The 24,040-nt window shown below is 40.1% G+C and overlaps 1 protein-coding gene across 6 annotated transcripts; it reads right to left on the bottom strand.

Annotated features, from left to right (window-relative positions):
- Positions 1-356: 356 nt before the first annotated feature.
- On the bottom strand, positions 357-24,021 carry LOC122873544 (phosphoinositide 3-kinase regulatory subunit 6). 6 transcript variants are annotated; one of them, XM_044190351.1, is made up of 22 exons: positions 16,988-17,051; positions 16,736-16,812; positions 13,439-13,523; positions 13,050-13,154; positions 12,431-12,522; positions 12,273-12,341; positions 11,644-11,776; positions 10,995-11,064; positions 10,646-10,844; positions 9,031-9,178; positions 7,971-8,057; positions 6,687-6,933; positions 5,983-6,285; positions 5,305-5,404; positions 4,513-4,635; positions 3,463-3,570; positions 3,176-3,278; positions 3,025-3,086; positions 2,718-2,808; positions 2,510-2,571; positions 2,285-2,388; positions 357-1,830 (listed from the first exon to the last, which is right to left on the bottom strand). In XM_044190351.1, exons 3-22 carry the CDS (start codon positions 13,494-13,496, stop codon positions 1,674-1,676), a joined length of 2,421 nt encoding a protein of 806 aa, XP_044046286.1. In that variant the 5' UTR covers positions 13,497-13,523; positions 16,736-16,812; positions 16,988-17,051; the 3' UTR covers positions 357-1,673. The 6 variants fall into 6 exon arrangements, with proteins under 6 accessions (XP_044046286.1, XP_044046287.1, XP_044046285.1 ...); XM_044190352.1 differs by lacking the exon at positions 16,988-17,051 and adding an exon at positions 14,630-14,704 and having other exon boundaries at positions 16,736-16,778; XM_044190350.1 differs by lacking the exons at positions 16,736-16,812; positions 16,988-17,051 and adding an exon at positions 23,887-24,021.
- Between the last annotated feature and the right edge of the window lie 19 nt (positions 24,022-24,040).

The raw sequence follows: 24,040 nt of genomic DNA, 5'->3' as shown, positions 1-24,040 counted from the left end.
TCAAGCAGATATTTACCACATGTACTATAAAACACAAACACTGTTTTTACAAAACAATATCATTTATTTACACAATTATTTTTTTTCTTTTAATGGCATCCTCTTTATATGACATTAGATGAAAATGTGCAAAATTTATCATGAATTTCAAACTCATGATTTTTACCCTGCCAGGCCAGCAAACACACAGACAAACACACTCACATGATTTTATGTTTTGCATCCACTAACATCACATCCAGTTCCCTAGGCTGTCGACCTTTACTGCCTGAGATCACATCTGTGGGAATGCATCAAAAAGATTTTTTTATATATATATATATATATATATATATATATATATATATATATATATATATATATATATATATATATATATATAGTTGTGTTGTGTTTTGTCTTGAACAGCCCTCTGTAACTTAGAGGATATCATATATTTGACATGGTAAGTAATGACATACCACATGCTTTACATAAAGTTCCACTTCCACAAGGAAACTGCAGTTTTAGTGCAAATAGAAGCAGTTTAGCACATTTATCATTTCTACTGTAACACACCACAGTGTCAGAGGTGATTTTTATTTACACCTCAAGGCTAATACACGAGACATTTACTGGTTTGTGTGCAAGTATTACTTTTGATTGTCGTGCAAGATTCAATTTTGAGTGTCCCCAAGTTTAGCTCTTCGTCGTGTATATTATCAAGCATGTAACACAGGATCTTGCACGTCTGGTTAGTAGACAGTGACTCCAAGGACAAAGCCAGCAGTCTGAGGTCTAACAGCTACTTTATGTAGCTCAGTCTGTGCATGATCCCCGTGTGTGTCTGATACAGTGAAACACAAAAGTTTCTTCTGTTCTGTAGTTATTCCACGACATTGCACGTGGCTCTAGCTTCTGCACTGAGCAGAGTGGTTCAACTTTCCAGAACATTTCCAAGCACATAACCCAAGGCGGATGTCAATCGTTTGCACCTTCATAACAGCTTTCATCATGTAACAGGTATGTGGAATAACAAGTTAGTCAGCTGTCATCGTACCAGCTTTAAACAATCTGCACATTTCAATAACTGACAGGCCAGGTGAGTCTGTATGTCTGCATTAGTTTGTGTGTACTGTATGTATGTATGTATATATGTATGTATGTATGTATGTATGTATGTATGTATGTATGTATGTATGTATGTATGTGTGTTTTCAAGAAGGCAGTAAACGGTAGTGTGTCCATGAAGTAGGATAATGGTTACAATCAACCCTTCAAATCAGATTTTCCAGATTGCCTGTGGAGGTTTGTGATAATGTCACATGATTAGTGATCCAATTGTCAGTAGTCCTGAAATCTTTAATGTATACACATCTTTGCTTACTTGTTTTCTATTGCCGGTCTCTCCAGTGTCACAAGCAATTTTGTTCTTTGGCATTGTTCATTGGTCGTTCACTCATGAAGAGCCGACTGGTTATTCCATCGACTGCAAGATGTCACACTCTTACTGTATGTGTTGCATTTGGCCTAAAGTTTCACATATGCCAACTGAAACCTTTTGGTTTCAGGAACAGGTCAGTATGACTCAAATGTGATTTCTTTTGTCTTTTTATGTGTCAGACTGAACATCTGTTTTCTTCGAAGCAACAACCATTCCCGCTATCTCCTCTCTGCAGGGTTACTCCATCATGTCAGGTGATGATTCCAGCAAATGTGTTGATTGGTAGAGGGAGTCCTTTGCTTATGTATTTGCTTAGTCCAGCATCTTTGTCCTCTCCCACCTTGAATTTGGATCTCATGGTTTTCTGTACGCAGTATCCCGGATCAAGACACGGTGAGATCTCGATGCTACAACACAAACATGTTCAAAATAGAGCAGATCAGTTTGGGTTGCACAGAAACTGGGTCCATATTCACCAAGACTGTGAAAAGGGTCAATTTTCAGATTTGTCAGTCTTATTAGCTACTTGTTCTAAATTTGCAGACTTCCCTTGTTATAAAGAAAAAAATCCAACTGAGAAAGTGACGCAAATCAAACTGTGGCACAAACTAAACCCCAACAGAGCAATTTCAAATACAAACTGCAGGGTTCCACTTTAAAACCCACCATTGATGGTACCCTTGTATCCAAAAGAGGCCTTTATTAATTGGAGATCTCTTTGATCTGCTAGTGCTTTGATAGCAATGATTGCTATCAATGATAATTTTTCTAACCAATGAAATACCAACCCTTTATGTGACCTTCATTCAGTGGTGTAAAAATGAAGTCACTTATAGTACAGCTGAATCTAGACTCTCTCACCTCTGCACATCTCTGTAGGTCCTGCGATAATCTCTGTCCAGTGTAAGAGTGAAAGATCGACTCTCCAAAGTGCGAATCTTAATGTTGCTCGTCCGAATCGGAGACTTGAGTAAAAGGATAAAAGGATTTATTGTTGTATGAACCATTTACATTCTATGAGTTGTTTTAAGTTTTAAGTGAGATATTTGAGCACTCAGCAATTTGAGAGGTATTTCCTAGACTCACCACATTGTTGTTTTTAGTTTTTGTCAGCGATTCATTCAATGTCAGTGTCAAACAGTTCAGATCTATGAGACGAAGGCAGAGAGAAAAAGGGAGCATAAGACCAAGACACAATCAAAAAATATATTTAAAAAAAAAAACACATACAGCTGGCTTTGGAACTTTTGACCCTAAGTATGAAATACTGAGTGTGTTAAAGATAATACTGAACCTTCTGCTTCATCGGAGGGAATAGCGTTGATCTGAGCGCCTGATGTCCTGACTGAGATTCCTTTGTCAATGTCTCGGCCACTTAATGTCACCTGGACGCACGCACATAGAAATACACACACACACAGGAGGTTATGCATTCACACAATGGCATCCCGCACACAAACAACACAATCTGAAATGGAAATTTCTTCTAGTAATTGGTAAGCCATTTGGCTACAGCGATACCCCCATGGCAGTAATCTAATAAGGAAAGAATGGTTCTAAAAAAAAAAAAAAAAAAAAAAAAAAAAAAAAAAACACCTTACCTTTCTGTAATTCATTGAGACAACAGCTCCGCATGCCTCCGCTGAGCTCTTCTTCGGTTTATCTGTTTGAGAGACAGGCATGTTGTTAAACCTGGTTTTTGCACACACACATGCAAAGCTGTGCACATAAAAAAATGTATATCCAGTTCACCTCTAATTGACGCTGAGATCTGTCTGAACTCAGGAAACTCCATTTCTAGATGGGTAAGAAAAACATCTTCCACAGGATCCCTTGTCATGCTGGTGAATGTGATCTAATTGACAACAAACAACCAAAAGACATTTGAAAAATATGAATGTGAAATGTGAATATTTTTGTGTTAAAACCTTTTGGTATGAAGCTGTTTCGCTCAGTAGATGCTTCAGATTGGAGAGTACACTTTGATTTTAACGTTCAGAAACTAAACTAGAATCTACACATAAAATGTATCATACTACCTTAACAAAGTAGATACCGAAGTAGACAGGCTGCTGGCCGGTACGAACGTAGTAGGAAATAACATCAGACACAAAGGGCTCTTTTGGCTTCCCTGGGTTCGCCTGTTGCTAGAGAAGACAAAAATCATGTGAACCTGCATGACATGGTAACCACAAACTCATTTTGCTCACACTTTGGTCGTATATAACGAGTCACTAAAAGGTCAACTGCTTGTCAGGTACTACAATAGTGCTAGGTAATTTGCCTATGTTCAGCCTAGAGTCACTTTAGTAACAGAGGTTACTCTGCTGTAAATTTAAAGTGACTTAAAGTTTATAGTTTTGCAAAAAACATGTTTTTCAATTTTTTCCAGTAACTTGAAAAGGAAGTAGGAATTACAGAAAAAAAGCGTCGCTTTGAGCTTTGTGTTACACATCACATTTAATCTATTTTTGTTAATAGAGTATTTAGAGGAAATTAAGGAAGGGAAGGACATAGTCAGAGAGCACTCAACCTTTTATAGAACAAAACAAACCTTTTCAGAATTCTCAAAGAGTAGTCACCTCAAGCAATAAATCTTCTCTTGAAAGGTTATATCATTTACATATTATTACATTTATTTTCTAGATGGTCCTTTGCATATTTTTTCCAATTTCATGGTAATTCTATTTCCTGTTTACAGCTTACAGAGTCAGCGCATCAAGATGTCTCTAAGTTCAGCTCATTGTAGCTGTGGTTTCAGTGAAATCAACATATATATTTTCCTCTCAGTAAAAGATTTTTTGCGACTTCCTGTGTTTAAACTTATGCAGAGTACAGTTGCCACGCTAACTAAATGGGATGCGGTAATGTGTTGACATTCTTGTATAGTGTCTGTAAATCATTCAGACAAGACAAGTTACAATACAGTGGAAAAGAAAATGTGCAAGTATTCAAACTAAAGAGAATAGAGTGTCCACGGTTCTTCTCTCTCACGAGCCACTCAAACATAAATAAAGACTTTATCTAACATAGGCCTGCTGTGAAAAAAAAGGCATTTTCCTTTAGATTTGTTTGGAATTGTATTGTACCATCTCAGCCAGTTTGGGGATCATGCAGCCTAAACTCTTGATGTTCGAGTTGTACCATGGGTCCACCATGCTCAAGTAGGAACCAAGAGTGCAGGGATTCCCCTTGAATTGATGGAGGTTTTCCTAGAAAAAAAGAACATGAAAGTGGAAGCAAAAATATATCATATCTGGCAAATCAAGAGCAGTGAGAGAACAAGTCTGAAGGTTTTCTTTTTCTAGCTACTGTATGTTTTTAGTTCTACCACCAAAATAAGGCTATCACCCCTTGTTTTTTATGCATTCTGCACCTGGAGTTGTACATGCTCAGGGCAAACCATCAGGAATGCATGATTTGGCTCATATGAGGTGCACTTTGTCTGATGTTTGTATGATGTGTTGCTGAATATGAATTCCACTGCATTTATTAAGGTTCACGTAAAAATTCTCCATCTCTATAACATACCATCAATGGCTGTGGAGTTTTGTACTCAAGAACAGCCAGCAAATGTATATCTTCTTAAGAAATAAATGTATCATTTATTTGCACATCTAATGCAGTTCTATCCCATTTTCATTACCCTTGAAGTTTGTTGTATCAAAAATATAAACAGACAATTGTTCTCAGATGAACTGCAGCCAAATTTATTGTCACTTCATTACTTCCCATGCAGCGTCATACATATATAAATGGCCATTTTGACATACTGATCTTCTGTTACAACACAAGCCATTTGTTTTGTTATCTCTAGAGGTGTGGTGACTTTCACACAATAAACAGACCAATGGTGTGCTGACAGGAGGAAGTTGGCTTACCTTGGCAGAGGAGAGGGGATTTGCAGCCCTGCAAACAGGGATGTAGTAAAACTGGAGGTTGACTTTCATTGTAAGAAAAAGCCTCCGTGCTTCCCTTTTTCTGCAAAGACAAAACCAAAGATACGTGAGAAGCACGAAGTGTGTGCACGCTTGACTACTAGCAGTTTAACAATCCCAGCAAAAAGGTTTTGGATTTCAAGATATGACATTTGCCATAGAAGAAGTACTGTTTAGCTTCCCAAACCTGCCATAGAAATAAAGTAAAGTAGTGATTTAACAGTTCTCCAGTAATCAAATTGTATTGTTAGTGCTTATATGACAGTGTTAGCCTTCATACAGTATATATACAAGGATATACAAGTTTAATTTAGGAGTAGATGTGAATGTGCCGCATCTAGCTTCCTATTACTGTAACAAAAATAATTTACATCATACATTGTTTATTGTATTGTAATGTCGAGCTATTATGTTCATGAGAAAGACCAACATACATGATAACATGCAGATCTCAGCTGCCAGAAAATATTACCAATCTACTACAGTACAGTGTAATAAGGGGATATAAATCAAACAACTGAAAGCAATATATTCTAGCAGCTCAGTCACACACAAACCTCCAGCTGCTGTCAAAGAAGCTTCATAATCTTGTGTTTACATCTTGTGACATGAGTCCCTCACCTGAAGATGTAGTAGGCCTTGGCCAGGCGGCCCACTACCCTGTCATCCCCCATGACAACTATCCTGGCAGTAAAGTTTCTCTGCTGCTTGGGGAAGGGGTTCTGCATCGTGCTGTTTCCTGCCCGCCTCTGCAGAGTCGCCCCTCTTCTTCCGCCCCTCCCTCCACTTCCTCCTCCTCCTCCTCCTCCTCCTCCGAGGCTTGTGTGGTCCTCCAGGGTGTCCTGCATCAGCACCATACTGTCCTTCATAGATGGTTTCATCTTGATGCCTCCACGCCGTGACAGCTTCGATGACTCTTGCTCACTGGGAAAAGGAGAAGGTTTACTATCACACGCTGAGTCCTGATCATTTTAAAATCATGTGTTTGGAAACCACAACAAGTGATGCAAAAGATCCCATGATGAGCGTCACTGGAGTTTTCTAGTTCAGCACAACTCTTAAATCTTTGTGTAAGTTTCCCTGAATGAAAATCAAGTGACCTACCGTAAATGTTTTTAGTGAGGATTACTTTACTTCATAAATTTTAAGTGTCTTCAAGATGATTTACATGGAAAACAATGGCTCTAAAAATCAAAAACCTAAGGTATGCTGTGGAAGTGGCTGGTATTTTTGCACATTTTACCACAAAGACAGCAAATCAAGTAAACTACATGAAACCAGCAATCGGCCTTTAACTATTAAACAATAACAGGTATTAGATTTACCTTTTGCATTGTTCCCATGATGCCCTCAAGCTGGCAGTGTCCAGAGATAGTGACAATGGGGAGGGATCAGCACTGAGGGGCAGGTCTCTCTCGATGCCACTGTCGTTGGACATGATGGAGAAGCGAGTCATGTCAGATGGCATCAGGTCACCTGGCGACTCACCCAGCTCAAAGTCCTCCTGCTCCAGACTGAGGGAGAACTGCTCCGACGTGGAGCTGGATCGAAACCACTTGGCCAGCTCTCGCCCTGTCAACATTTCAACATTCATCATTTACACAAATTCAGTGGTCGACACTCACATGGAGCAAGGCAGCACAAACCACGGCACAGAGACACAGCACAGAACGAGGGTTATAGGACTTCTTCACTGCTTCCATTTCAGGAATCTATTCACAATCCTGCAGGGACCAAGTGCCCACATTTGGTCAGCGCCTGCATCCCTCAGCATTTAATGCTTGTTAATGCAGCACTGCATAAGCTGCTGCAAGAGCAATAATCATTGTCCTTTATTTACAGTAAACAGTGTATGATTTTATACAGTTTATATGAGATAAAATGCAGGACATGACATATCCTCTTTATTTAAATATCACATGAAGATGTCAGATGATGATTTACATTTTTACTGTGCGTCATCCATTACTGAGAATATAAAGACCATACTGTATAGGTACACGTCTCAGTCACAGGTAGTTTCACAGTTTCATTAATTCAATTCAAATCTATTCGGTTTAAATCAGTTTGTTACAGTAAGTCCAGTACTGATAAACTGAGTTCATCTTTGAGGAACATTCTACCCCTCAGATATTCTCACACTGTGACAAGTGTTATAATTTGCTTTTTAAGGATGTTCGCACTTTCAAACTGCCTCATACTTCTAATTTAGTCATTTAGAACATATTTCAGATTTACTTTCAAAAGCTCTGTAAACCTATTGAGCTACACTGAATTTAATTCATGCTTATCATCTAACGAGGCTACCTGTTGTTGAATAAACTTTCATTCATAAAGGATTTCTCCCTTAGGTTGCTGAACAACAGTGCAAAAAGGCAGTCTCCGGAAAAACCTTTTGTCTGTGATTACAAAACTTGGCATCCACTGGTGTTTATTGGTTTTGATCACTACAGAAAATATATAGTAACTAAATGTGAAATGTTATTTCAGGTTTCTTCACTTTATTCAGTTCCGTTTTGAGATAATATTCCAGTTTCAGCCTAATTCAGTTTGTTTGACTGCTGGTAACAACTTCCTTTAGACCCCCCACGGTGTCCAGAGCCACTCACAGATATCCAGCTCCTCCGTCCACAGGTGGAAGCTCATCTCTGGGTTAGGAAGAGGGCAGTCACGCAGTGGTCCACTGGACAATGGCTCTGCAATACATACACACATAGAGGAAGGGCGATAGGAAGAGACCAAAACTGTCACAATGACACTCAAAACAAAACACCCCCCACCCGCACCCTTACAACTTCCTCTCTGCTGTCTATTCCTCAATCTCCCAGCTGGGATGAGGGAAGAGCAGGTTCATCGAATGGGTTGCTGACATGATAATAGTGTGGAATAGAGTGGATACCATGGAAATAGATATCTGGAAAACGATAAAAATACAGACAGACAACTGACTCAACTGATTTGGCCATGGAGGAAATCGCTAGATAAAGGCAAGGTCACATGTTTGATCTCAGCAAGAGCTGGCGTGCCAAAACATGTCCATCACCGACAATCTGTGCTTGAACAGTAGACTGAACTCCACTGCACTAGCTTACAGTGAAGTAGCTCAGTTAGAATAAGTATGGGCTTAAGCAAATGTAGAGATAACCATGAGATAATTTCGCAAGCAAGAGCCCAGTAAAACTCACAAATTTCTGCAATATCCTGCAATTTGCAGGCGACAATTATTTGTGAAATGTGACGCAGCCACCATTTGTGATCTGCGTGTAAGCAGCTCTTGCATTATCACTTTTGTGAAACAGGCCCGGGTTTTGAGTTTCAACATTTACAGGAAAAAAAATGTTTTTTTCCAGAATGCAAACCAGGACAATGGCAACCCTGAATGCCAAACAAGAAGTCAGATAAAATACTTAGAAGATAGGACTCATGTACAAAATATGCATACATAGTCCATGTCACCTTACATTTATCATCTCTTTACAACCTTTACAAACTTTTTCCATTTGACTACAGTCAAGTTACATAACCAGATGTAACTGTGCCTCTTATGGTTCTCCTTCCTCCATTGAGATTTAGCTAAATCAATAAGTTGATTTATGTCTAAGACAGAGCAGCTGTGCCTCAGAGAAACTTGCATGGCTTTGCTGTAGTTTCTTTTCAGAGAGCTCCTACCTGATTCTGTGTAGGCGATGATCTCGTTGTACAGCTGCTGAAGACGGCTCCTCAGCGCTCCCCCCTCCCCTCTGCCGCCCTCCTCCACACTCTGCTCTAGGGTCGCCAACACTTCCTGAAAATACGGCTCAACGTCTTGACCCATGTCCTGTCGGAAAAACACACAAACACATGTGGGTGAACACACATGCACAGAGGAAGATAAACACATACAGACTATTAATAGCAAAGAGGTGAGGGGTTAGTAGCACGCGCGTGTGCGTCTGCCTACGTGTGCGTCCTGCTGAGGTGTTACTTTAGGATCGGTGCCAGGAGACACTTCCACCATGCAGCTCAAAGACAACAGACCTTCATTCAGGATGTTTCACATGACACGTACATATGGAGCAGGGACACTAAACTATTTTTAATCCAGGAGCAAAAACTGAAAAATGTACCGCCATCACCAAAAACCTCACCTGACAATATCATATTCTACTAATTCTACTCTCAAGCTCATGAGTCATTCTGGTAAGTACTTAAAATCTCCCAGCATGCTCTACATGTAGCAACCATAGAGGTTATGCACTTGATTTCACTGTACACGGAGGTCATTCACTTCCCCTGAATTGCAACAGTAAGCTTATGTAATTATGCACTCACATGGGAAAAATATGGAATATTGCTAAAATTATAAAGAGATGTTGCACAATCGACTGATCAAACAGATTCAATCAGAATTTTTCCCTGGACTGGAGATGACTAAAGAGAAGAGAAGCAACATGGAGTGATATTTTCTAAGCATCTGTAGAAGGTTTTCTGAATAAAACCTGCAATGAAATGTTAATATTTCACAAACCTATCCACAAAGAAAATGTTGTTATACATAAGGAAGGAAACAGTATGTTGTGCTGATCATTGTCAATTCTGATATCCTTTACTTTTTCGAGATATTCAGCTGTTTTCCTCGCAGTATTACAGATCTATGCATTTACAGCAGCCAGTCTGCGGTGGTGAGGGAAGAGGCATCATGTGAAAAAGTTAAGTCAGCGCAATCAGTGAACTGAATGAGGCTTGCTGCTTGCATGGTCTACTTGCTTCCTCAAATACTGTTTATTCAGAAATGGATTTCAGTAAATAATAAGCAGCTTCCTCCAGAGCAGCTGCCAGGTCAGAAGCAAAGACTAAAGACAGCTCAGAAAATGGTGCTTTTTACCATTAAGTGTTAATGTTGAAGTCTCAGTGAAGGAGAGCACTGTCAGTCATGTCCTACTTGCAATAACATCAGTCCACATTAAACTGAGCCTTGGTAGGGCACATTTACTGAAGCTGAAGCAAACTTTGTAAGATTAGTGTAGGCTCAGAATTCAAGTGTAAAGTCAAGTCACATTTGATGAAGATGATTAAGGTAATAAGTAAGTAACAACTAAACACAGGGAATTCTGAGCCAGGCTCTAAGTAGAAAAGAGAAAATGGCAAGCATGCGGAAAACATTCACATTTACTTTACAAAGCCTTTTGAGTCAAAAGAAAGGTTTATCAAAGCACAATAGCAGTGACAACTATAGAGGGCTGAGGACTGAAAAGAGAAGGCAGTAAGTGAGTGCAACCAAACAGTATTGTGCAGTCCCACTGACCTTTAGGGCTCGAGCCAGTTTCTGCCCGTGGCAATGCTCTGTTCCTAAAGCAGCCTGTATGGAGTGTTGCACCACACTGCGCATGTGATCTAGAGGACTTAGAGATCCACCTGAAGCTGAAGCAGATGCCTCAATATCACCCAACAGGACTTGTCCCAAAGAACCAGAGAAGACTTCTGGGTCAGCCAGCACAAAGACCCTGCAGGTATTTACATGACAGACTTCAGTGAGGCAGTTTGACTACACGAAATACATACATAAAATAAGCCTTTGTAATTCTTATATTCCATTTTTTAAGGCTTTTATTTGTACCCTCAGACATGTGATGCATTATTTATTTTTGACTCACCTATCTTGAAAGGGATAGTGCTCATTTTTTAGCCTCTGCTCTGCTGTGACCATCCTTTGGTACATCAGACCTGTGGATCAAACTGGCATTTAATGACAGTATAAGGTTGCAAATCCTCATACAGATAAACTGACGCATGCTTGATGAATCGACAGTTAATTTAACATCACAGTAACCATAATCTGTTTTTTCTTGCAGTGATGGCCTTCTGCTTGTCATCTGGTCTGCAGTATAAGCTGGTGTCAGTCACTGACATGCCTATGCCTCTGTGCTATCTTTTAGGTTTGGCTACATTTGTTTAATCTTCTTCATTGTTTTCAGTTTGGGTTAGTGTAGTTTTCCTCTTTGTGTCAACAGTATGAGTAATAGATAATTAATGTTTTGATTGACCTGTCTGAGGGATTGGTCTATGTGGGAAATGACAGCATAAAATCACAACATCATGAGAAAAGGCCTATGAATAAGTATCACTGTCATCACTGTCATCATCATTACCTCCTGCTTGTTGAACCACATCCAAATTGTGTGTTCAGCTAGTGGACAAACAAACACTAGGCTCCTCAAGCAGGTTGTTCTGATGCCTGGAAGTGAACCTATCACCTCTTGTTCTAAATTTGACTGCAATGTCAAGCTGAGAGTTGAGTAATACCTGGAATGGAGCGCTCAATTTTTATCTGTCTCGTGTAGCTGAGGCCTACGGTGCAGTAGGGATGAGGGTATGTCAGGAGTCTCTTGCAAAAGTCGTAAAGCCGCTTGTACAGCTCATCTGGAATGTAGGCTGTCTGGAATATCAATAACCACACAGGTTACAACTAATACCTTTTACGGTTAGTGAATGTTGATTATGATTGTTGTTTTTCAGCTTTTCAAGTGTCTACTTCCTCGTTGGCATTTGTTCCTGGAAGGAAAACACATTCCTGTTTGGTACTATTTGCAGTGACAATACTGAAATTCCCTACACAATGCAAAAAGTAATAAACAAACACGTCAGTCTGGCAGATTTGGATATTTATGTTACAAGGCAGTGTGACTATGCCTCTGGTGTTGATCAGGCTAACCAGATACATTTAGTAGAATATATCACCTGTTACACCCCCAGAAAGGACTAGAAGAACTGGACACAGTATTATTACAGGAATGATCTGTTCAGTATGGCTCTGAAAACTGAATAAGGGAAATTTCCTACATGTATGCATTCAATAAATAGTGTAAAAAAGTATGAACAAGCAAGTCTGAGGCAGCTTTTCACAGTGCAACAATGTGGCAGAAATACTGTACCTGAATGATGGCATACATCAGTGTGTGGAGCAGAGGGATGATGCATTTACGAGAGTCCCATCTCTCAGCCTGCACAGAAAACACACACTTTTTGGTGAAGTAATCCTTTAAATTTGGAGTTTCAAAGTGTCAACAGTGCCACTACTGAGATCAAGTACCTTCTCCAGCTCTTTTATCAGCACCCATATCAGAGATAAGCTGTTGGCAGGATTGTTTAGAACCTTCTTATGAAGCGTCCATCTCAGCATGCCTGTACACACAGATAAACACACAAATCCAGGACTAACACAAACTTTCTAAATGTGTCACACATTTCCCTATTACAGTGCTAATCCAAAATCTGTCTGATGACTAACACTGAACAGCCCTCATAAGCTGATACGGCAAAATATTCCACAGTGTGATTAACACAAACAGGTTGGCTTCATTAAATATCCATTGAGGATGGAAAGGTTTACAGGGTGGTTAAATCAGTTTTGTGGCGTCTAAACCACGTTTAAATATAACCATTGTGAATGTGAATGCATTATCTACATGATGAACATAATAAAGTTGGTCTTTTTGCCGTTGCCACTGAAAACTCTTTACCATCACGATAAAGTTAAGACCCAGTGATATAATCGGATTAAGTTGTTTGTAAGATTTCATATAGGCTATTATGTGTGAGCAGAGCCAACAGCAAAGACAGATAAAACTACATCAGTGCAAAGAAAATAATCTTCCTATCTTAATACATTTACTTTATTTTAGTGTGTGTTGTAGTAGATCATATTGTACCTTTGTTGAAACAGTCTGGGTGCTGCTGGCTGTCCGTGTCCCTGGGCAGCACAGCCTGGATGCTGCGATAGAGCTCTGGCTCAGGAACTGTGGGGGAGCAGCCGGCTGACAATAAAGTCGAGAGAGGTTGGGTGCTTAAGTCCGAATATGAAAAGGTTTTGCTTAAAAACTATCAGTATCTTTTGAAATAAACACAGACTAGCCATGAAAAACTGTGATGCATTCTACTCATTTAACGGAGAATAAATACACTTTAAAGCCGGACCCATGTTACCAAATGACTGCATGTGTGTATCCAAGATGGAGATGAATTGATTTTTCTGCACATATTCATACACTGAGTACAGTGTGTGTTCATCTGTGTGTGTGTGTGTGTGTGTTGTGTGTACCTGTTGGATCCATGCTGCACATACTGCTCGAGTTATCCCAGGGCGTCTTGTTGGTCATGTCTCACATGCATTGTGGGTCTATCAACTGTAATCAGGAAGAAGACATGGACAGGAAGTGTCAGTCATGTTCAGTCATGTCTGAGGTCAAACACTAAGTGGGTGAACAGCCTCTCACTCTGCCTGACTTATGGCAGGCGGACATTAAGTGCGTGTAAGCGATGACTGTTTTTTTCTGTCTGCTTGCTGACAGTGAGTGTAAAATTACACAGATATATTTAATTAAGCTATTTAAAACTCTCTCTGTTCACAGGCAGGTGGGCTAACAATGATATAATCTCTACTTGCATGTGTCTCAATGTGTTTCACTTTTTATATTTGCGTGTGAAACATTGTGCCTGCAATTAGCATTTATGCCAGTACAGCTGAGGGGTTAAAAGTTTAGTGTATAAAATGTCCCCCCACAAACACCTACCAACGCATACTGATGGTTAAAAAGGTGACAGAATGCGCAGTGGTCCCACAAAACCCCTCCCCCCTCCCAACAGTGTTAAAAAGTGTTCCTATCAATAACTTCAACTCAGGTCCCGCACAGGTTCATGAGTCATCTCTCAAACCTCCACCAACACTAAATTTGGCCTTATCGCACTTACTTAAACATTCTTTATGGTGAAATTAATATATGCAACATAAATTAAATGTGAGACCATCAAAACCACAACAAATGCTCATTGCCACAGGAAACTCCATTTCCTGCAGCATTTATACATACACAGACCACTTCTTGTAAATACAGAGAGTGGTGGATGAGACTTTTATTTATTTTCATGCTTTGGTCCTTTTTGGGCAAATTCTCAAAAAAAACAAACCAAAAAAAAAAACCCCACTTTTGCGCAAATAAGAGAGCTCATGTAGCTAATCGTAACCTAAGTGTAAAAGAAACACCAGAAATGTCTCACATTATAAGAACCTAGAGTCACAGAAACAAGACATGTCCCAAACAGGCTGAAACCAAATTTTTACGCTTCATGGTTAACTTCTTAGCCACCAATTAAATGAAATCAAAATGCCCAAACGTATACCTGTACCACCAGACAAGGCAATAAAACTACCAATACCACCCTCATCCATTTCCCGCTAATGTTTACCAGTCAAAGCTAACAGGTGTACAGAGATAATACTGCATAAACTTACCCTGTTCTGTACAGGAACGGACCAAACAGTCCTGGAGGTCTTTTACATCCACACACTACACTCTTTGTACTGAAACTAAAAAGTGTGTGATAGACATAGAGAGAGAGGGACAGCGAGAGAGCGAGCAAGAGAGAGAGAGAGAGAGTATCAAGGGAGCACAGCGATTCATTGCTGAGTGTATTTCCTCTTATGAGAGGGTATGAGGTAGTGACAGGGAATAAGCACTGTGAGTGTGTGTGTCAGCAGAGTCGAAGGGGGGAGGTAAAGAAAGAAAGAGGGAGAGAGAGTGTTTGTATGCGCAAATGTTGGTATGTGTCAAGGAGTCATAACCTGTTTGAGTCGTGTTTAGTTTGGTCAAGGCTAATGTATTTGGATTTGTTTCTATTTTTGGACGACCTGACTCACGACAGGTCGCCTCACTTTTCTAAGCTTTTACTCCCATTTTGCTCTTGTTCTTGTTGATTTCTCTCACTCTCCCTATTTCTCCCTCTCACTCACACACACACACACACACACACACACACACACACACACACACGGGTGGTCATTCCACAGGCCGTATGTGTACAATAAAAGGAATTTGTGTGATGTGATTTAGCCTTGATCCCTCAAAGAAAAGCAGTACTTTCAAAAACAGCGAGTTGACAGCGCTGCCTCAGCAGCTGAACGCTGCCTGTTTGACCACAAGTTTCCGGTTGCCTCTAGTGTATTCACCCTCTTGTCTCTTTCTCTTTCATTCTCTCCCCCCTTTCTCCCCATCTCACTGTTTACATCTACAGTCATCTATCAGGGGTCTGTGATGCACATGATGTCTCAAAAGATTGTTTCTTTTTCTTTTCTTTGTCTTTTTCTTTCATGCATAAAAACACAGACACAAAAACATACTGGACTGTATTGATATACAGAACTCACTACGCACGCACATACACATGCATGTAGAAAGCATTCATGTGCACGCATTGACTCCGCCCAAACAGATGTGCAATCTTACACTCTCTTTTTTTACCTTTCTAACAGTTACTATTAATGCAGTGTAGGAGCTGACACAGACAGAATTTCCTCTCTGTCAGAATGAGTGGGCAGGCACTCTATATTTAGAGAGAGAGAGAGAGAGATGCTGAAAGAGAGCGAGACAGAAGGAACCAGAGCTTAAGCTTAAAAATAGATACACCACACCATTCACAGCCTTTCCAAATAACTAGCTTGGAAAACCCAGAGTCTGCAGAAAGTTTTCTGCAAAAAGCTAAGCCTCTAAGCACCATCATACCTTTTTGGTTGTATGGAACGCTATAAGACATCATTTAGTTTGACTTTTGTTCAAAGTCCACATGCCCTTCTGTGTTTTTTTTTTCTTCTGTGTATTGCTCTAACAAACATGCCAGGGAGTAGAAAATGAATGAGTTAAAACCTCATCAAGTCATCAAACCAAACCAAGTTCAACAAACTGCACATGTGGACACTGAGGTGAAAACAATGTGAGTTACTGCTCTATCACAAAGCGCTTAACGCACACATAATCAAAGACAGATAATCTAAAATGACGAAACGCACACACAGTCTTGCACTGTATCAATCACACAGTGCATGAAAAAAATGCATTGACATAGTGCTTTTGTTGCACCTTACAGCAAAAGCACTAAGTGTTATTTTTCAGCATCCTGAACATCCTCATTCATTATTTTAACAAACTACACGAGTGGTCAGGTATAAATGATGTGTGACAGTAAAACCTGCCAAATGACCCAGAAAGGGTCCTAATAAATGAGGCACAAGCGGAAATGTTAAGGTTGTAAAGGCCACATGCCAGAAACAAACTTCCTCTATGACTTATTATGACTATTTACGGTTAATCAGTTCCTGATCTAAGTTTCGGCTACGAAACACATCTATCTACCCCTTCCCAATGCGGGCAGCCGTCACCACACAGCACAGTGGTCAGCCGAAGTCTCTTACAATGCGGCCAACCAGAAAAAACGAGCACTCATTTCCATTCAGGCATGCTGCAGACATCTCAGAAAACAGGAAGGACCTGACAGCGATGTGTGGAAGTGCATTCATAGAGCAAGAGAGAGGTGGTGCTTGGGTGCTACAGTTGTATGTGTTTACTTGATTGGAAATCCCCAACCCAGGATAGCATGGAGTCTACTGACACAGATGGGCCTCGTCGTCTCTTACATATAGACCTGGACAAAGTGGAAGAGTGATGAAAGCACCTGCGGAGTTTGTCTCCTTTGTAGCTACCAAGCAATACCTGAAAAACAAGTGCAGAGTGACAGCACAAACAAGAAGATGACAAATACGACACTGTTCAAATGTGGAGAGAAAGAAGTAGCCGAATGGCTGCTGCCCTCTTCTCACCAAGGAGCATCTCAGTATGGAGGTGGACATGGGTAGCTGTCAGCTGCAGAGGGAGAGGTGGGGGATTGGCTCAGGTGAGCAGCATCAGGGAGAGGTAATTGTCACAGCTGAAACTGATTGACTAATTATGCTCTCCCTAAATGCACAGCTTGCTGGACCTGGACCTGGCCCTGACACACACACACACACCAGCACCACGTCAGCCAGCCAGCCCAGGCTGGGCTGGCATTATACGGGCGTAGGACAGAGAGGCCTCGGAACCAGCATCGGAGCCGGGCGGTATGGAGGAACGGCAACTACAGAGTGTAAACTTGTGTGTGTAACAAAAGTGGTAAACAAAGAAACATTACCTGTAAGCGGTGTCTCAGCATGTGTCTTGGAGCCCGGAGAACTCACAGTAGCACAAACACGCTACACTCAAGAAGCGCCAAGAGTTTACATTTGAGCTATAAAACAGTCAAACAGCATGTCATCTTTGATTATAACCATGCTAAGACAGCTCAATGCTGTGAGGAACACACATGCAGAAACACACACGTTCAAAAGTTGCAAAGAAACCCCTAAAACAGACAATGTTTAATTCAGTGTGAGCAACAGGGGATATCAATCAGAGTGATTTCCTGCATCAACATGCTGGACAATATGAGGAAGTCCTCTTGGACCGGGGAGTGTGTGTGTCTGTGAACCTGACTGACCAAGGATTATTTCCTCCTCAGGGCCTGCAAACATTGTCCACAAAAATCTGCAAACAAACAGGTGAATGTGTCATAAAAAACTAAAAGATATTTGGAGGAGTTGGTATAAATGCAACATCCAATCACAGGTCAGAATGGACAGGGTGAAGATTTATGCTGCTGGGAGTAGTGTGCTAAATCCATCAGGCAAGAGGAAGAAAGATAGGAAGAGGTAGAGATACAAAGGGGTTTCCCGAGAACGTGTTTGTGTGGTATGGTTCCTTCTGTGGGGCTTATGATAGTGAGAATTGGGTTAATTGGTCCATTAGGTGTCAGTTGAGGATGTGGCATTTAGGTTGGATTAGGCAACACGCATAAGTTAAGGAGTTTTGTACACTGTTGTACTTTGTACACATTTGTAACACAAATGCAAACGGACACAAACTATACATACTTCTTCTGTGTGGTCACACATGAGCAAATACATACATTACACTAAGATACATGCAATTTAGTGCACACGCAACTCCCAGTAGTTACACACTACTGAATCTTAGAATAAAAAAAAATACCAGTAGCTTTTCTGTAGCCTCAAAAGCTTTTATAAATCAATTCACAATAGTTTTTCTATTGCACTTACTTAGTTTATCCTGTGCATATGGCCACTAACTGCAAAGACTTCCATCTGTGTTTTTGGAATAGTGATTAGATTAATTATTTATGCATGAAATACTTCTAAATCCGTTCTTATCGAGGATAAAAACAACGAACAAAGACAGCATTGTTACCATCGATACAGCTGTGGCCTCAGGCAGAGGCCTGTGGGGGAACAGCAAGTATGAATGATTTAATTTGCACTCAAACTCTTAATGCACAACAAGCCATTTTTGTTACACAGAAGGTAGGGTATCAGCTATTTAGCCGTCTACTGCAGTTGTAACTTTGGCTAACAACTCCTTGCCAGTTTGTAAAGAAAACTTGGGAAAGCAGCTGTGAATTTCTGTTCAAATATTCTGTTTGTTTGTTTAGCCATAAATCTACAGATTCCCTCTTATGCTTTTGAAGAAATTGCTATGGTACAGTTGCTTTGTGGTTTGCAAGACTGTTCTTTCAACAGATGACATGGGTTCAAGTCTCTGCTTTTGAGGCATCCCTGTTGTTTGTGTACCTGTTCAATCAAGTGCAACGCATTTCAGATTTTCCTAATATTTAAGCCACATACTGTAAGTCTTACTGTAAGTCTTAAACTATAACTCACTCTTTACTTCAGTAAGCACACAGTAAAGCACAGGTTGCAGTATGTCTGCAACATTTGAGACATTCTCTAACCAAATATTCTGGATATTCTGCAACTGACGTGTGTGGAAAAACAAACATTGTTTCCAGACATGCCGAGGGAAAAGTAAAAAGCATGTAGACAAATGTGAGGATTCCTGTGGACTGTCAGTCTTACCACGCAGCAGACCTTATTTAGCCACTGTGGGGATAATGAGGCAAGTGATCCAACTGCTACAAGCACAGGATGTAACAAGTGCGTCACATAGATATGATCAGCAACACAAATATATCCACACACACACACTTGGCATGAAATAGCCTTAGCCACGATGGAGACTGCTTTCCAAGGAGCCCACAGGCACACGACTATGCCAAGAAGTGTTGCCATTCGTTTTCATATTCCTCACAGGACAAACAAAAGGGTGGCATCTCAAATTGAAGAGAGTCTGCGGCTGTCTGAATTTTGGGAGCTGCAGTAAGTGGAATTAAGGGTGTTTTGTAATAACTTTGGGCAAGGTTGTCATTTAAAATGTTGGATCAGGTTTTCCGGGAGAGCACAACAGTTGTGGGCTGACAAGGGCCCAGCACTCCAGGGCAACATCTGCCTAAAGAGGCAAATGTAGTCTAGTGGTTTCAAAACAAAGTTCTCGGGCTGCAACTAACGATTGTTTTAATTACTGATTAATCTGCAGAATATTTCTCAATTAATCAATCAATTGTTTGGTCTATAAAATGTCCAAAAACAGTGAAAAATGCTCATCACACTTTCCTAAAGTCCAAGGAGACATCTTAAAATTGTGTCTTCTTCGTCTATAAGTGCAAAACCTAAAGATATTGAATTTACTATCACATAAGATAAACAAAAGCAGCAAATCCTCGCAAATGAGAAGCTGGAACTAGGAATGTTTGCCATTTTTGCTTGAAAAATGGCAAACGAATAACCAATTATTAGAATAGTTTTGAACAGATTTGTTTTCTGACGATTGACTAATCGACTGACTAATCCTTTCAGTTCTACAAAGCTCCTCAACATGTTTAGTTGTCAAAAATACTGACTAATATGGATTGCACTTTATGTGCTTTGTGCATGACTGTAACACTGGTATGAAGGTTTCTGCTGAGTGCTTTATTTATAAGGCACATGTCAAGTGACTAAGTGATGGCTTGAATTAATCTGGTCATCTGACTAAACTGAAATGGTCACAGCCTCAGCTGAGGCATACAAGTCTGGTGTCAACACACCCTACAGACATGGGGAGTCTATTTGATCTAACTGCCCTAAACTACTGTCCCTCTTAAACAGCAAAGGAAAAAAGGGACTACAAAAGTCTTTATTGAGTTCCCCTACTCCACAAGTCCCTAATGTCAATTCTTTTTGCTTGTAGCATAATCAAAAGCACATCCCAGGTCAGCTCAGTTTGTTCTCTGAAAATTACGGTTATAAACAAATTAATTGCAAAGTCCTAGCTGAGTTTCTGGTCAGGTTGGTAAGGGAAACCAGATTTTCTCACGTTTGCCAAACTGCTTCTCCAACTTCAGCATTCCAACCAAAGGCCAAAAACATATTGTAGCACACATGTGTCTGATTTTCTGACACCGCTGGCCTCACATGGGCTGATTTCCCAGTATCACTTTTTGATCTACTGATCAGCAATAGAACACAGATTATTTTAGTATTAGACACCTTTGGGATAGACCTCCCAACATTGACTTTAAGTAGTTGACATTTTGTAGAGGACTAAAAGGTCTTTGTACAGAAAGGTTACCATCTCATGATGGTGACCCTCATGGGGTGGAGTGGCACAATGAGACACACCCTGTCCATCCATCCAGTCCATGGATCTAATTTTGACAAAACATGAAGGAGACGATGAACTCTGACCCTGCCTTCCAGCCAAAAAAAAAAAAAAAAAAAAAAAACTGACACAGATTGACCCAGAGGCCAACATAGTAAAACATGGCAACTTTAAAAAAGTTAAGTGTGATAAACCAGGGTTAGAGTTAATTTTGGTCAGTTTTTGTCAAACCTTGGAAGGGTAATACATTTTGTGCATGCATTTAAATACACTGCATTGACTGACCTGACAATTAAAAGGTAAACTATTAAAAACTGGCAGGTCTTGAATCTTGCTACAAAGTGACAACCCCCGTGGCTGAAGTGCCTTAAGATAAATAATCGCTGCTGGATACAAATCTAAAGAAAACTAATGCAAATGAGAAAACCCCATCTTCTCTCTAACCTACATCCTGTACAGTAGCTAATAAGTTTGTTTCCACAAATGTTGACAGTTTTCGCTTCATGGTGGCCCCCTCTTCATGTCTTGACAGGAAAACACAAATTTGGAAAATTACTGTTCTATCATGAAAAGACTTATGTTCTGGGTTTACCTGTTCTAATCTTGACACATTAGTATGTTTAACAGTCTTTGCTACGTAAATCCCACCAACCTTCCACATTGAACTTACTGGGTAGAAGCGGGTGAAGTAAAAAAAAAAAACTGCATTTTTTTCAGAAAAAGGCCACAAATGCCATCCCATCTGTGTAAAAGGTTCCCTCTAGCAGGAGTAGTTCACTTTAACTGGTAAATGATGTTCCCTATTGTTACTATAAGCAGGTAAACTAAGAGAAAGAAAGGACAAAATACAGTGGTTTAATTTTGTGCTGTGTGAATGTTTATGTATTCAGTGTGTTCATTAACATTATTACATGCTAAGGGTGTGTTTAAGCCTATGATTTAAAAAATAGGTCATTTCTTTTTCCGTAGATGCTGTGATGTTTTCATTTACGATCCTACGTTTCATGCTGCACCTGTTCCAGTCATCACCAATCAACTATCCAAAACATGTTGTTTTGCTGCATTATCTCACTGTAGATGTACGTATCATCCCAGCAATAGTATCTGAGTGATTTACTGTGTGGTCATGAGATATTTCGACATGGTGATCACACTGTCTAATGATAAGGTGTGGTAACCTTAGACAATGGAGATCATATTTAACACAGTGTGGACTGTAACTAATTAAGCTCATCATATGTAGCAGAATTATGACAACTGTTACATAATCACTGTTTTACAGTGTTACATGATGTGTCTATATGTTTCAAGTTATTTACTCTAGAACCATGTTCAAGACTAGATCACCAGCATTCAGCTAATAGATTAAATACTTCACTAAATAAATCACTGTTTTCTCATGCCTCACCCAATAGTTGACATCACCAGTCTGATTTTGATCTAGGATTAGAGAGATGGCTTTTAACTAGGCATTGTGAGCAACAGTGGATGACTTCAACACATTTATTATGTCAACATTTGAGATTTACACAACCTATAAAGATGTAATGTGCCTTAAATTATTCCTGTACTATGGGTTGTTGTCCAAAAAATTAATTGATTATTAGCTCATTGTATGAACAAAAATACCACTTACAAAGCAACACACGCCCAAACACACACACACACACACACACACACACACACACACACAGACTGGAGCCACCCTGCATCCCCTTCACCCCAAATTGGTACCAGGAAGCTCGGATCTAAAATAAGGAAGTCGGAGGAAATGCAGCTGTGCTCTTAGACTTCCAACAGACACAACAGAGAGCCAGGGCTTCAATCAGATCAGGCACTGTTATCAAACCCTTGTTATTATCTCAGGAGGGAAAAATTAAACCGACTGCAGGGGTCGGGGTCATCACTCCTAAACCCCCAGGAATTTTGTTTAAAAAGTTCAGCAGCCAAATTTACAATTTCAAAGCATGTATAGATGAAAAGCCAAATCAGCATACTTGCCGACCTCCAGACATCATAGCCTAAATCGGGAGATCAAACCTAACCAGGGTAATCGGGGATCTTCCCACAGAAAACTTTCAGAGACTATTTTCCTGCATTCTAGTGAATTTATGGGGTGGACAAGTCAGGAGGACAAGGGGGAAGGGGGCATTGAAAAATGGCACTCTCGGGAGAATCTGGTGGGTTAATTATATTTTAGCTATTGTTAACGGTTGCTATTGGTGACTTGATTTACAAATTTGTAGTACTCACCTCAAGGGTGTAACATTGGTTTGAGGGGGGGGCACACACAATACATCGTGGGGTCTGGGAGCTTTCATTATATTCTCAGCTACTTAAAACACACTATGATTAACATGGCTATCATGCTTAGTTTAATCAGTCTACCAGAAAAGTGGTAAATATACACCAGAAAAAGCTGTCTTACTCTCTGCATGTTTAATCCATAACCCTACTGACGTTATCAGACATTTGATTTGCTTTTCACTGTGTGAGAAAATGGACGTGTGGCGTGAAAGCGTGTGAAAGGTGTCAATTGCGTGAGTCTCACGGTCAGTACGTGAGTTGGCAGCCTTATGGGGTATGAAGTTTATAGAGCCCGACTCACATGTAAAAGAAGAGCCCATTCAAAAAAAAAACAGATGAGGTGTAAAAGAGCGGCTAACATACAGTATAAGCTACAGCAGCACAGGAATCTCTGGTAAGATATTTCAGCCAGGTGCAGTGAACCACATCTTATCTGCACAGTACAGTAAGTTGCATATTGCATACTGACAAAATCAGATAATAGCCTAGCCTTAGTGCAAAACGTGAACATCATTAAGACGAAATGAGTAGCAGCAAAAAAAAAAAAAAACATCCGCAAATATAAACAGGTCAACTCAGAAGTTAAGAACAGTAGGTATACGATGAATATAGATAAAATATCCACTGACAAGTTTATGTTAAACGGAATTAAATGTATATCTATAGTTACATACACAGTAGGCTAACGAAGCCTAAATATCATCCGCAATATTAGCGGACTACAATTTATATTCGTTGACATGAACGTTTCCGCAAATAAATTGACACTAAACTATAAAGTAGAGATGTAAAGATGTCTGCAATTGGTAAAACATCAAATATTTCTGTCTTTGGGAAAACTTACGTGCAGTTAAGTTGTACAAACAGCTCCATTCGCCTCCTGTATCGTCTCTCTGTCGGTGACACTTCTGTCGGCTCCAGTCTGTCAGTGAGTCTGCTGACCACGCCCACTGCTGCAACCGACCAATGGCATGTCATTAAGCACTTGCGTTGCAAAC

This window comes from Siniperca chuatsi, linkage group LG3, assembly GCF_020085105.1.
Source record: "Siniperca chuatsi isolate FFG_IHB_CAS linkage group LG3, ASM2008510v1, whole genome shotgun sequence".
Classification (NCBI taxonomy): Eukaryota; Metazoa; Chordata; class Actinopteri; order Centrarchiformes; family Sinipercidae; genus Siniperca; species Siniperca chuatsi.
This window is presented reverse-complemented; position numbering and strand designations above follow the sequence as displayed.